At 29.6% G+C, this 13621-nt stretch overlaps 1 protein-coding gene across 1 annotated transcript; it reads left to right on the top strand.

Moving 5' to 3' along the window:
• The first annotated feature begins 1115 nt into the window (after positions 1–1115).
• On the top strand, positions 1116–9204 carry LOC119616161 (segmentation polarity homeobox protein engrailed). The gene is made up of 3 exons (XM_037972432.1): positions 1116–1511; positions 5822–6031; positions 8032–9204. The coding sequence occupies exons 1-3, from the start codon at positions 1187–1189 to the stop codon at positions 8553–8555; spliced, it is 1059 nt and encodes a 352-aa protein (XP_037828360.1). The 5' UTR covers positions 1116–1186; the 3' UTR covers positions 8556–9204.
• Positions 9205–13621: the final 4417 nt, after the last annotated feature.

Below are 13621 nucleotides of genomic sequence, written 5' to 3'. Positions count from 1 at the left end.
TCGGGAATGAAAATAGTGCACATTTAAGAGCTAAACATTTTTTTATTTTATAGATCAAAATAGTTTTAAAGAATTACCTAAATATTTATTATTTATTTACGCACGTTTTTTTAATTTAATTTAATTTATACATACTTAAAAAATAAGAATGTATAGTCGGACATGGCATTGTACCCTCCACGAGTCTTATGTAAAAAATGTGAATTATTTTATTTATAAACCATTTAATATGTTTTGTTTATTTCTTAATTCCGAAATATTTAAACAATTTGTTAGCAAAAAAGTGTAAAAGAGTAAATATTTGCCTATCCATATAAAGAGATACTAGAACATTTAGCATAAGGTTTACATGGATGTAGCTTAATCTACTCAGAAAAAGATTTTGAAACGATTGGTATAGAACCAATATTTTTGGGTGTTACAAACTTCAGCACAAACGCATATTACCCTCCCCACTATAGTGCTGTAGGGTATAAAATCTATTGTATATAGTGTAGATCAAAAAATTCATGGAAGAGTAAACTCTAATTGGAGTAAATCATTAACGAAATTGTATATTAACACCTTTGCTAGTACTAATTGAAATTTTAAACAACCATAACAACTTAATTTGTAATTTTTATCGAATAATGCTGGTGGTCACCTGGTATCTACTAAATACATACATTGAATTTGTACATACGTGTATAATTGACATGTATTTATGTGTATGTATATTAACATCATTTGTACTCGTGGGCATTAGATGTAAGAATATGAAAACTGTATTCATTTTTCCAATTGGTAAGTAAGCAGCATCCCTGCTGGACTATTATTATCTCTCTTACTCTCAAGCCGCCATCGAATGGGTGGTGGAGATGAATGGATAAATGTTATCAACTCTAAAGTGTGTTAATTCTGTAAATATTTTGATTTTCTTTCTCGTATTTGGGCGGAGTCTGTCTTACTTAAGTAAGACGTGAGTATGTTTGTATGTATATCTATTACATACACACAAATACAAAAATTTGTTGTGTATTTGATTACTGTGTTCTAAAGGGGATTTTAAATGGTTCAATTTAACAACATAATCATAACTGATTCAGTAGTACTTAACAAGTGATTAAGAACCGATTAGTTAGTTAACTTTTTAAAATTGAAATTTCCGCTATTGATATTAAAAGAAAAAAAAAAGAAAATCAAAAAAATGAGTCGCAACCATTTAAGCGGTGATGAAACGGAACTTGTAACTTCCGAAGATGAAATAGAAAGTTTTTGTGATTCCGAATTAAATTGTAGTGATATTAGTGAAACTCCGTGCAATATAGAAGATCAAAATCCACAATTAAGTAAAAATATTTCTTGTTCAAAAACGTCGTCGAAATCTGAACGAAATTGTCCCTTTAGCATAGATAGCATATTGGGACGATCGAATAACTTACATAAATATAATATAGATACATCATCGATAAACAACAGTAATACAACAACGATTACAAAATCTTCTTCCAGTCAATTATCTCCGGAAGTTTGTAAGTGACTTGTAATTATGTAATATTGTGTTATATAACTGGATACAACAATAGTATTTAAATTAAAAATAACACTTTTAACGAACTGCATAAATACGCAAATTTATCGATACCTGCAAACATAAAAAGCGCAAAAGTATAATGAGTTTAAAACGCATTAAACGCTTATGCTATGTCACCCGTTTTTCGAAAACTACATACATATTTAAAAGTGCTGAGCTTACACGACTTTAACTTTCGAATTTTCGAAGAAATTCAGCATTTTATTGTGAATACATATGTATATTTTTTATTACGTAATAAAAATACAAATATAGTAATTTACAAACGTTTCTTCTTAATTGCGAATTAAAACAGAATTTATCGATTAAAACATTTAATTCTTTATGCCAGATATACACATGAATGTCCAATGTGTATTGTATACCCACCATCAAAAAAATCACCTCGAAATATTAGTCATATATACAATATATTCTGGGTTCTCATTAAACTCTTAGACTATCTAGCCATGTCCGTCCGTCTGTCTGTTAAAAACACGATAGAGTCCGGACGGAAAGAGCTAAGGGGTTGAAACTTTACACAAATTTTCCCTATAGGTATGGTTTGTTTAGTATTGAACATCGGCAATATCGGTCCACGTTTTCCCATAGACATAAACAAGTTTTATACGAACCACAATCTACCTACTAAATTTTATGAGCATCGGCCTAAAATTGACCCCAGAATATGAACGTTAAGCTGTTTAAAAATTTCAATAACATAATGCGATAAAATTCGGCATAATGATGATCGACCCATAATTAATTAATTAAAAATACGATAACAGAGATCAAATTCGATATAAACAAGTTTTGTAAGAACCAAAGTAGCAAATTTTATGAGCATCAGTCTGTAATTGGCCCTACCCCATTAAGGGATCAGGAAATTGCTACAGCGGTGAAATTTGAAGAATAAGTGTTACCCAAACCGATGAGGATTGGTCCATAATTGAAGCTACCTCCAAAGAACCCCTCTTAAAAAAAAAACAGTTTATGGTTATAAAAATAGGACAAAAATTATTTGTTTTAAAAAATTAATTTTTTTTTTCGGGCCATAATTGACTTAAGAACTCCTAAAAGCCCTTCACCATGTATTAGCCTAATGTACATACATATACTTATCATAAAAAAACCAACATAAATCTTATAAATGAGAAAATTGTTCCGATAATAACAAAAGCATAGATTCAAAAATATCATAGTTTATTTATATTCCTTTCACGTCATATGATTTGATGGTGGATATATAAGATTCGTCATAGCCGAAAATCGTCTTCAATATGTTGATCCAGTTAAATTTTAAATTTAAATATACCCTTCCGACGTGATACACCAATATTATCAAACTAACATCAGAAAATCCATACAACTAGTAAAAAACTAAACGTGTTGAAATCTGTCCATTTTCCTATACATTTTGGAAACAATAAAAACCAACTTTCATACACTAATTTTGAGGTTCCGGGAAATTAAATGAATTGCTCAAGGGGTCTGCGAAGATGTTATTTACAAAAGAATGTTAAGATGTTATTTACAAAAGAAAGGCCAACAGCAATTGCATTTTTAAGGTGAATTTGTGAGTGGGTATTTCATTTAATCTGAAATATTTGTTCTACAATCCAATGACATCATAAAACCCCTGTTTTTCGCTATATTTGAGTCGTTAAAACAGCGCGAAGAACTCCATTTCACCAATAAAAAGTTCACGTTAATAATTTTATATTTTGAAAATATTTCAATACGAAACTTTGGACATTGACATATTTTTCCGATCTTTGTCGTTAAAATATTCTAATGTCGTTAAAAAGTTAAAGAATTGAAAATGTGTCAATGCAACCGATATTTGTCGTTACTTTACGATATTGGTAATTCAAATTAAAAAATTAAAGTATTACGGTACTGAAATGTGAAAGGGCGTAACAAAAAACTAAATAAAAATTAAATTATTGTTATTAAAAAAATGACAATTTCTTACATGTATTACAAACTAATTTGAATTTCATTTAATAAAATAGGCTTTTTTGATTACACTGTGCAACAGCAATTATTGGACCTGAACGAGACCATATATACCATAGTTTTAAGGATATTAAAATTTATTAAAATATTTTTACTGAATAATTTTCGTCAATATGGGTATCAAATGAAAGATGACAATCTTCGGAAATCAAATCTATTTTTGGTTTTTATTTTACAGGACGAAAAAATTTATATATTTCATCCTTTCATATCCTTGAGAATTTCTATTATTTGTTTCTTAAATAAATATGTGTTGAAACGTTATGTATTGTTTACCACATACTTAAAATTTGTTTATATATCATTATTAGTTAAGCCGTTGAACAAATTATATTATTACTCTAATATTAAAAAATGTATTTCTTGATAAATAAGCAAATTAATTTTAGTAAAATACTGTACTTTACTTGTTGAACTTGAACAAAACGAAATACGCGTGAAAGCAGTAATCCTATACAGAAAACCTGTTTATTTAGTTTTCCACTTTTCCTTTTTAAGGACATAAACATTTAATAAAAGTTTCTATCCTTATTTCAATATATGAATCAAATTAAAGGAAAGGATCCTTGAATATAATATAGTGTTTTAATTTTCAAGTTGAAAAATGGTAAATAATGACCTTTAAATATATTATTCCTTCAAATTCCTGAGAATTTCCAATATACCTATGGGCAATTTCGTGTCAAGTGACCCAACTCAAAATATCGATTTGTATGAAATGGTTAGTACTATTAGGTAGTAGGTTAGTGTTATTAGATAGTAGGACAGACATTAATTTTCACTTCTATCGTTCAAAAACTGCCGGAGTTAGAGGGGCTCAAAGTTGGACATTTTGGTCATACCGGGTTGTTTTCGAATGACTGTAATTTTCCACCTATTGGTTCTAGCAAAAAGTGTCCAAAGGAGTTTACATGCATAGCTACATATTTCTTCACTGTTTCCAAAAAAATAAAACAAAACAACTTATACAATTTCCTTAATGGAATGGTAGTGGGATATCTATCGAAAACATATTTTTAATTCAGAATAAGATTTTTCAAATATTTGCCACTTAATTTACCGCTATTTTTCAAAATGGTCGTTTTTTGCTTAGTCGGATGCTTTTGCTTAGTGGATGTAAAAAAAATATTTTGACTCAAAAACTTGGCTTGGGAATAAATAAAAAATTATCAATTTAATAATTTCATCCTTTATATGGATCCTATATATGGATAAAAGGAAATAAAATAAAATATTACTTTTCAAAAGGCTAACGAAGAAAACCGGGTATAGTTAATACTTACACCATGTACATACATAAGTACAAATCTATTTATGCATATAGGAGCACTATATTTACTCATTTGTAAAGATTGTTAAAATTTTCACACTTTTAAAATGCTCAGAACTATTTGTGTTTCAGTTCCTCAAAATGTAAACATTTTAATCCGATGTGTACAATGTTAATTGAGGCAAAACCGAACGGATTATTTATTTGTCTTGAAAGTGTTAAATGCAATCAGATTGAAGTGTTCAACTAGTTGGTTAATTATTTGTACTTTAGACGTGCTATTTGATGCAAAATAGTAAAATTTTACACCAAACTGTTTAAAGCAAATAAATACTCATGCATAAACACAATTTATACCAATGAACTTAATGTCATTGATACAAAATTTTTAGTTTTGTGGGAATATGTATATTACATACATATACCCTGCAAAAATTGAGGCCACTTCACACTCGGGTGTGAAGAATACTCCATAAAAGAATAGGACATGAAAAAAAATATATTCCATTGCGATGTCCTAGGTGAGGACAACGTAATGCACCTATGTGTTATATAAAATCCCAAAAGTAATTCCTTGCAAATATTATTGGAGTACATGATCCATTTTAGTATTTACTATGTAATCAGGAATGGATCATGCATGGTAAAAATGTCTGAATGGGACCATTAGGGGTTTATATTATTAAAAGGAATTTCTTTGAGACACCTCATGATGCAATACTGATATTAGTTTAGAAATTCTACGATATAAAACATCATGATTGAGAAAAAAACTTTAAATAAATATTAACAGTTTTAAAAATTTTCATTGAAATCAGAGTGGGTTAGGTACGAAATCAGTTCGAAAAAAATAAAACTACCCATATCGCTCATTTACTACAAGACTGGAATGAGTCATTCTAAAGGATTATGCCAAACTTGTAGTTAATGTTAAAATTATTATTATGTAAGAGTTTTATAATATTTGTCTCTTTTTTTAGCATCTTACGATCTTGGAAATATTTTAAAGAATGACGTCTCCTCAATTCCTTCCTACGACAATACTATAAAACGTTTACATCCATTAGTAAATTATGGAGGATTAAACTCTGCTCCTGTTATTTATAGCAACTGGATTGGTCTGCCAACAAAACCAATGATCGGAACACATTTTAATCATCTGCATCATCATCATTTAATGGGACTCCAAGGTATTATTTACTTCTTCATATGCATATGTACATATCGTCACCTAAAACGCAAACGGCACTAACTAACATTTTTAAAATTTTACAGGAGAAGGAGTGCAATTTTTGGTGAGGACATTTGTTTTGATGCAATACATTAGAATCAACAATAAAATCGATATTGAATTTTTGGTTAGTTAGGGCCGTTTGCGTTTCAGGTGACGATATATTTATTTTAAATTCGAGTAGTTTAATTTGAAATAATATAAAATTCCTCCCAAAGCTAATTACATGTGTATAAATTTTTTCGTGTAGCTGATGAATTTTTGTGAGCACCAGAGTTAATTTCTTCTATTTAGAGATATAATGTTCCTAACTAAAATTTAATTGATTCTAAGATACATACTAAATTTGCATATGGTGATACTAAATTTGGTTTATTTGTTAGAAATATTAAAAATAAAAATATGTAGTATATTAGAATTCTAAATTTTCATTTTTGTGGGAAAATCAGGTAGTTCCATTTATTTTTGAGGATATATGTATGTATATTAAATTTTAAGATCATATTTTTAGTTTTTTACTGTGTATTTAATGCGCTTAAAAAAATTTTTTGGATGATATTTTTGGATTCCTGATAATGTGTTACAAAAAGATTAATAAAATTATACAGGCCTGTCATAGAATTACATTCCGATCGAAAGTGGAATTATAACATGTAAATAAATCGATAAAAACTTAATAACTTAAACTTAAAAACTTAAATAACAACAATTTCATGTTGAAAATGTAAAGTGGTTTCATTCTGAAAAAGTTGTCATTTTCTTTTTTTGAAGAAGAAAATTAGGAAAGATATGTAATTCCACTTTCGATCGGAATGGAATTCTGTGACAGGCCTGATAATTGTACACCTTTTTGGCGATGTTAAAAAAATATGCCAATTTTGCCATATATAATTTTTTTATCCACCATCAAAAATGGTGAGGGTATATTGACCCCGAATATAGAAAAGTTTGTATATTTTACGTTCTTATTACATTCTAAGACATTTTTTCTATTAAAAGCAAGTCCGAGCGGAGAGAGCTGGATAAATTTTCCACATAACTTCTATATTAAAAATTTTCTTTGGTGTTGGAAATGGGCAATATTGTTGCCTCCCGAAATACAGTTTAAACACTGATAAATATGTTGATTAGCCATTTGGTTTGAAACAGCACGCCAAAATGTAGGAGTATAGTGAAGATATTGAAAAAAAGTTTTATCTAATTTCAAGAGGATTAGTCCATATTTGACCCTACAAGAAATACACAAGTCACTCTTTTAAATTCTCCACTAAAGCCAAAGTTCCGAAAATTAAAATTAGAAATGTTCATATAAATATCGATATATGACATCTCAACATAAATCTAATAAATGTGTAAACGGCCGTAGTAAATGACAAAATGATCAAAGTGTTTGCCTTCCATCGAAATTAACATTCAATTTATAATAAATTTTATTTTCTACAATATTGTACACTGTTTTAGATAATGGTATGGGAAAAAAATTTTAATCCTTTAATTAGGAATTAAAGTAATAAATTCTGAATTTCCTTTAAAAGTACAAATCTTAATATAAGTACATAATTAAAAAAATAGTTCAAATGAAAATATAATTGACATCTACACATTGGAAAATAAAGTAACTAATTTTGGTAACATTTCTTGAATTTCTCGCGCTTCTCTCATGAGAACAAAAAGCCCATTTGAAAAAAAACCTTTTGAATTAGAGGAGAGCAACATGTTAGCTACAAAAAAAAACGTTCTTTTTTCAAATTCAGAAGATACATGTTTTTTAATTTTGTCCACCTAGAGTTTGATTTGGAAACAAAAAACACTGCTATCATATGGGGAATTTTATAAAATAATTAAGAGGGTTAAGTTAAGGAAGATACATTTATGAAATACATTTTTAGAAGTCTGTTTAAACTTTTGTTTATGTATTTTTTAACTAATTAACTATTCGAATTTCCTTTCATTTTACAGCAAAGCGATTTCGCAAACAAGGAATAGACCGTAAACCGCGTCAGGCCTATAGTGCAAAACAACTAGAAAGACTGGAAAATGAATTTAAACAAGATAAATATTTAAGTGTCAGCAAACGTATGGAACTATCAAAATCATTGAATTTAACAGAAGTACAAATAAAGACATGGTTCCAAAATAGGCGAACTAAATGGAAAAAACAGCTAACATCCCGCTTAAAGATTGCTCAACGCCAAGGAGTGTATGAAAATAATCTTTACTTAACAAATGTTGTAAATAGTTCAAATTTGGTGGTACCACCTAATACTGCGCCGCCACCTTCGTCAGCCACAATTCCAGCCATATTTCCTCCCTACTATGCATCCGCATTTTGTTTTGCAAACAACTTGTTATTCCCCAAAAGTCTATCTGCAGCCAACAATTATCTAATCAATTCTCACGGCGATAATACACCAAATATTTCATTAAAATCTACAAATAATAACCAAGCACTTGGTCTTATTGCAAATACAAGTCCATCATAGTGTTAGTTTTTTTTATTGGATTAAGATTATATTTGTTAATTTTATACAATTGTCTGATATCTAATTTTTAAATATTTATTATTTAACTAGTTATACACTTTAAATATTTACTTAGTTCATACATATGTAAGTAAACAAGTAAGAGTGTTATATCCGGCTATACCGAATCTTATATACCCACCATCAAACCGTATACCGTAAAAGAAATACCCTCCTATAAACACCAGGGGGATACTTGGAATGAGCTTAAGTCAATTATGGAACGAGCTCTTTCGAATTAACAAAAATGTTTTCCGTTTTTCAAACCCTGAACATATGTATGTATTACGTACCGTTCATCATAAAATTCGGTAGGAAGATTTCGATTCATATGAAACTTATTTATGTAAAATTTCATGGTTATATTCGTATTATTAAAACAGTACTGGGCGTTAGTAATTTTCTGAAGGGGACCTTATATGGGCCGATCCTCATAAAATTTGGTAGATTCGTTTCAAACATCATCTTTTTTGATGGTGGGTATACAAAAATACATCTAAAGAAAACATTTATGATTGCACGCGGTTACAAAAAACTTGCAACAATATTAAATTCACTGTAATCATATTTCTAATTATCGCAACAATAAATACATAAATCATTGAAATGTATGTTGCAATCATATGTATATAAAAATTGTTTTTATGTTTTTGTATAGATTTAAAATTTTTTGTAAATATTTATGTATGTATATTCTAAAAATAAAATACTAGTTTTCCCATACTTTTCTGCACAGTACTGTACTTATGATTAAAAGTATAGGATGTAAAATATGGAATAAACTTGCCCCTACTTTAGGTAATCTTTTTTAATTTTGGGATGCATTCTAGGAAAAACTTTACTTATCCGATAAACATGCAAGTAATATTAGAGCAAAGTGGAGGTACTTACTTTTTGGGTGAATAGCTACTTATATTTGTTCGACGTGATTCGAACAATAATTGGTTACAAATTCGCTTACCCAACATTCCCAGACTTAAACACAGTTGTTTTCTCTGTTTATTAGTTAGTCGGATTCACTCAGGTCAGGTCAGCAGAAAAGTTTTTAAATTTTTTTGCAAGGATGTTTTCTATTACTCGAACACATTATCTAATACTTTTAAAAAGTTCAAAACAATATTTTTAAAAAGTGATAATTCAAATTTTGGAATTGAGTTATTGATGCCATATTTCTTTGTCAATGTCTGGTAATTATACCAAAAAGTGTACTTTCCACTTTGAATAAAATGTTTACACCCTACACCACTATAGTGTGTAGGGTATTATGCGCTATTTTTAGATATGTCCGTCCGTCTGTGTGTTCAAACCTTGTGCGAACTCCACAGGTCGCAATTTTCAAGATAACTAGATGAAATTTGGCACATACTCTTCTTTTGACCCAAGGACGAAGCCTATTGATTAAAATCGGTCCATTATTTCGTATAGCCCCCATACAACCGTACCCCGTAAAAGGGCTTTTGAGCCCATACTTAGTCCCCTTCAGAAAATGACTTGATGGTCAAAATTCACTTATGAACACTAATATTACGATGATATTCTGCATAAATAACTAATGTAGGCGTAAATCCCTCTACAAAATTTTTTACGAATAGGACCATATTAACTCCCGTCCCCATATAACCCCTCTTTTAGAAAATCCCTTTTTTGTCAACAAATTGTTAAAATATTTCTGAATTAAGGTAAAAATGAAATTAAATAATACAAATAATCAAAAATTGTAACATAATCACTGGTGTAGGGTATCATATGCTCGGCCACGCCCGACTATAAATTCATACTTGTTTTAATATGCTATCTCAAAGTAAAAATACAATTTTATTGTAGAAAATAAGTACTACTTTTCATAAAAATTTTCTTTTCACTACTTCTTCATTAGCATTTAAACTCATTATTTAAACACGGTGATGACATTGGAGGCAAGTACTTCCGCGCTCGCTTAAAATAGGCTTTTCTCTCGGATCAACTTCTAATAGTTGAATTATGTTGTATTTTAACGTCAAATTGCAAAATATTATTCAATTATTTTGAGGGTAAGAGCCCGCGCATCGCCCCCAAAGTTTGTAAATGCGTTTATATGGGAAAAAATGAGGCTTAAAAAATTTATTTATGGCACCATTTTATAGCAAAATCGTAATGTCTACAAAATTGTCTTTCCAAAAAGATAGAAAAAAACTCAAAATTGGTTAAAAAAGTTTTAAGTTATTAAAATTTTCCCCGGAATTTTGTGATCCTGAAGACACATAAAAGTAAATATAAGAAAATTTTTCAGTTTTTAAATGTGCTAGGTAGGTAGGTAGGTTGATAGGAAGATGTATGTATACTACATCAAATCCGAAGAAATACACCTAGGCCACTTTTGGGCCTGTTGTGCGCTCCTTATCATGAAAAAAAGAGCAGTTCCCTATTTTTCAGTGTTCATTAACTCAGTTTCAGGAATGTTATTTCCGGAATAACATCACTTCCAAGATACTTGGATCTAACTTCGACGAATGCCTGACAGTGGCAAAGAAAGTGCTCCAGAGCTTCACTGTCCTCTCCACATGCTCTACATTCGTCTGAATCCGCACGTCCAATTTTGCATAGATGTGCTCGTAATCCTGTGTGTCCACTCAGAATACGTACCGTCATACTAACTTCAGACTTGCTCATTTTGAGGAGATTTTTCGTCTTGCTCTCAGGGTCACCCCATAGGATCTTCGTGGTTCTACCCACTGTTTCATTATTCCAAGAGGCCTTATGGGATTCTCTCACCCATATTTATAGTTCAGCTTTTGTTGCGTCGAATGGTTTCGCGTTTGTCAGGTTAACTGCCTCCAGCTCCCTACCCTTTAAAGCTATTACATTCGCCCTTTCGTTACCGACTACTCCCGAGTGAGCTGGTACCCATATGATGTGAACCTTACCTCTGGGAAAGTATTCAGTTAAAGCTTTCTTACAATCCAATACGGTCTTAGATTTAGTTCTATCACCTGATATCGCCCTAATTGCCTTCTGGCTATCGGTCAATATATTAAGTGGTGTGGGTGCCATATTTATTCTTATCCAATTTACGCATTCCGTTATTGCTCGTACTTCTGCCTGGAAGCTTGTATAAATATGCTAGTACGAATTTTTGTTCAAATTGGATAACGCTTACTCGGTTTAGTCTGTGTTCAAAAAAAGCCGTTATTTTAACAGCATCTCCAAAACTCCATTTTCAAACTTTAAAAAATTTTATAAATATTATAAAGGATATATATATAAGAATTAAACACAAAAAGAATGAGCTTAATACCTCTCATAGTTTTACCGTACCTGCGATGTGGAGTTGAGGGATTTCGGGAAAAAGGCAATTTTTGCCAATAATTAAGTAAAAATTATATTATCACCAATTGTTGCTTAAGTTTGATCAAGTAAATTGCGATTATTATTTCCGAGTCCATAGAAAGTTATTTTTGATCAAATTTCCGAAATTAAAAATCATTAACCTTCTAAAAACCGGGGTCAAAATCAAATTTGTGTATATTTAATATTCTTCATTTAAAATAGCAAAATGTTGTTTATTTAATTATGAATACATTTGAACAAACTACACGAAAATCTATCCAGAAATCTAGGAATCAAACTTCTTCAAAAATTAACCCTCTGTCGTACTTGGGGTCAATTCAAGACCAATTTTTTTAAACACTAAAAAAACACTTTTTAAAAGAAATTTTGTAAAATTAATTTTCTTAAAGAAGTAATGGATATATATCCAGTATTTGGTTTATCGTATTATTTAAATGTAGTAAAAATAACTTCTAAAAAGTTTCATCAATATTCATCAACAAATTAACAACATCATGCTCTTATTTCTTCAAGAACATAAAATATTCAAAATTTTGATTTTGACCCCGGTGTTTAGAGGGTTATTGATTTTTAATTTCAGAAATTTTATCAGAAATTACTTTTCATGTACTCGAAAATAATAATCGCAATTTACTTGATCAAAATTAAGCAACAATTGGTAATAATATAATTTTTACTTAATTATTGGCAAAAATTGCCTTTTTCCCGAAATCCTTCAACTTCACATCGCAGGTACGGTAAAACCATGAGAGGTATTGAGCTCATTCTTTTTGTGTTCAATTCTTATATAAATACTTTATAATATCCAATATAGAACACTTTAATTTTTTAAAATCCATTTAAAAAAATTTTTAAAATTTGAAAATGGAGTTTTGGACATGTTGTTAAATTAATGGCTCTTTTTTTACAACCGACTAAACCGAGCAAGCGTTATCCAATTTGAATTCGTACTAGCACTTTTATGAATCTTATAAAGATAAACATAATATTTTTTTGTAAAATTTTTCAAAACTAAAAAAAAAATTTCGTGAAAATTTTATGTGTCTTCAGAATCACAAAATTCTCGGTAAAAATTTTTTTTATCCAATTTTGAGTTTTTCTATCTATTTGGAAAGGCATTACGATTTTGCTATAAAATGGTGCAATAATTAATATTTAAGGCCTCATTTTGTGAAAAAACTCCAAAAAGTGTAATTTACAAACTTTGGCGGCGATGCGCGGGCTTTTACCATCAAAATAATTGAATAATATTTTACAGTCTTCCTTTTGACGTTAAAATACAACATAATTTCACTATTAGAAGTTGATCCGAGAGAAACGCCTATTTGCAACCCACTCTAATATACAAGTCTGTCACACATTTCGATCGGAATGGTTTCAATAATTAAAAATTATATTTACAAAGAAAAATTTATATTGCTGGAAAGCTGACATTTCCCTCCATGCAACCCCGTCATTAGTTTTTTCATGGACATTGTTTTCTACCCTCAAGCGGTTAAAGTCGGAGAAAAATTCTAACAAAAAAATAATTGAATTCAGTTTCTTAATAAGTGTATGTTTATCATGAAGAAAACACGCTAATTTGTTATAAAAAGTCCAAATTTTTAACAAGTTAGAATAAAATAATTAGTTGCTAATACATGTGTATAATTTTATAAACATTTATGTAAAAACGGGATCAAATTTGTAATAATAAAAAA

Source organism: Lucilia sericata, unplaced genomic scaffold (genome assembly GCF_015586225.1).
Source record: "Lucilia sericata isolate MDLA Ls3-8-SP2 unplaced genomic scaffold, ASM1558622v1 Contig000060F_arrow, whole genome shotgun sequence".
In the NCBI taxonomy this organism is placed as follows: Eukaryota; Metazoa; Arthropoda; class Insecta; order Diptera; family Calliphoridae; genus Lucilia; species Lucilia sericata.
Note: the sequence above shows the minus strand (reverse complement) of the source record. Positions and strands in the feature narration are given on the sequence as shown.

Excerpts from the sequence above, each read along its gene's own strand:
- LOC119616161 (XM_037972432.1), top strand. The coding sequence starts at position 1,187 with ATGAGTCGCAACCATTTAAGCGGTGATGAAACGGAACTTGTAACTTCC. Across the intron at positions 1,512-5,821 it reads TCAATTATCTCCGGAAGTTT|CATCTTACGATCTTGGAAAT; the intron begins GTAAGTGACTTG and ends CTCTTTTTTTAG. Across the intron at positions 6,032-8,031 it reads TCATTTAATGGGACTCCAAG|CAAAGCGATTTCGCAAACAA; the intron begins GTATTATTTACT and ends TTCATTTTACAG.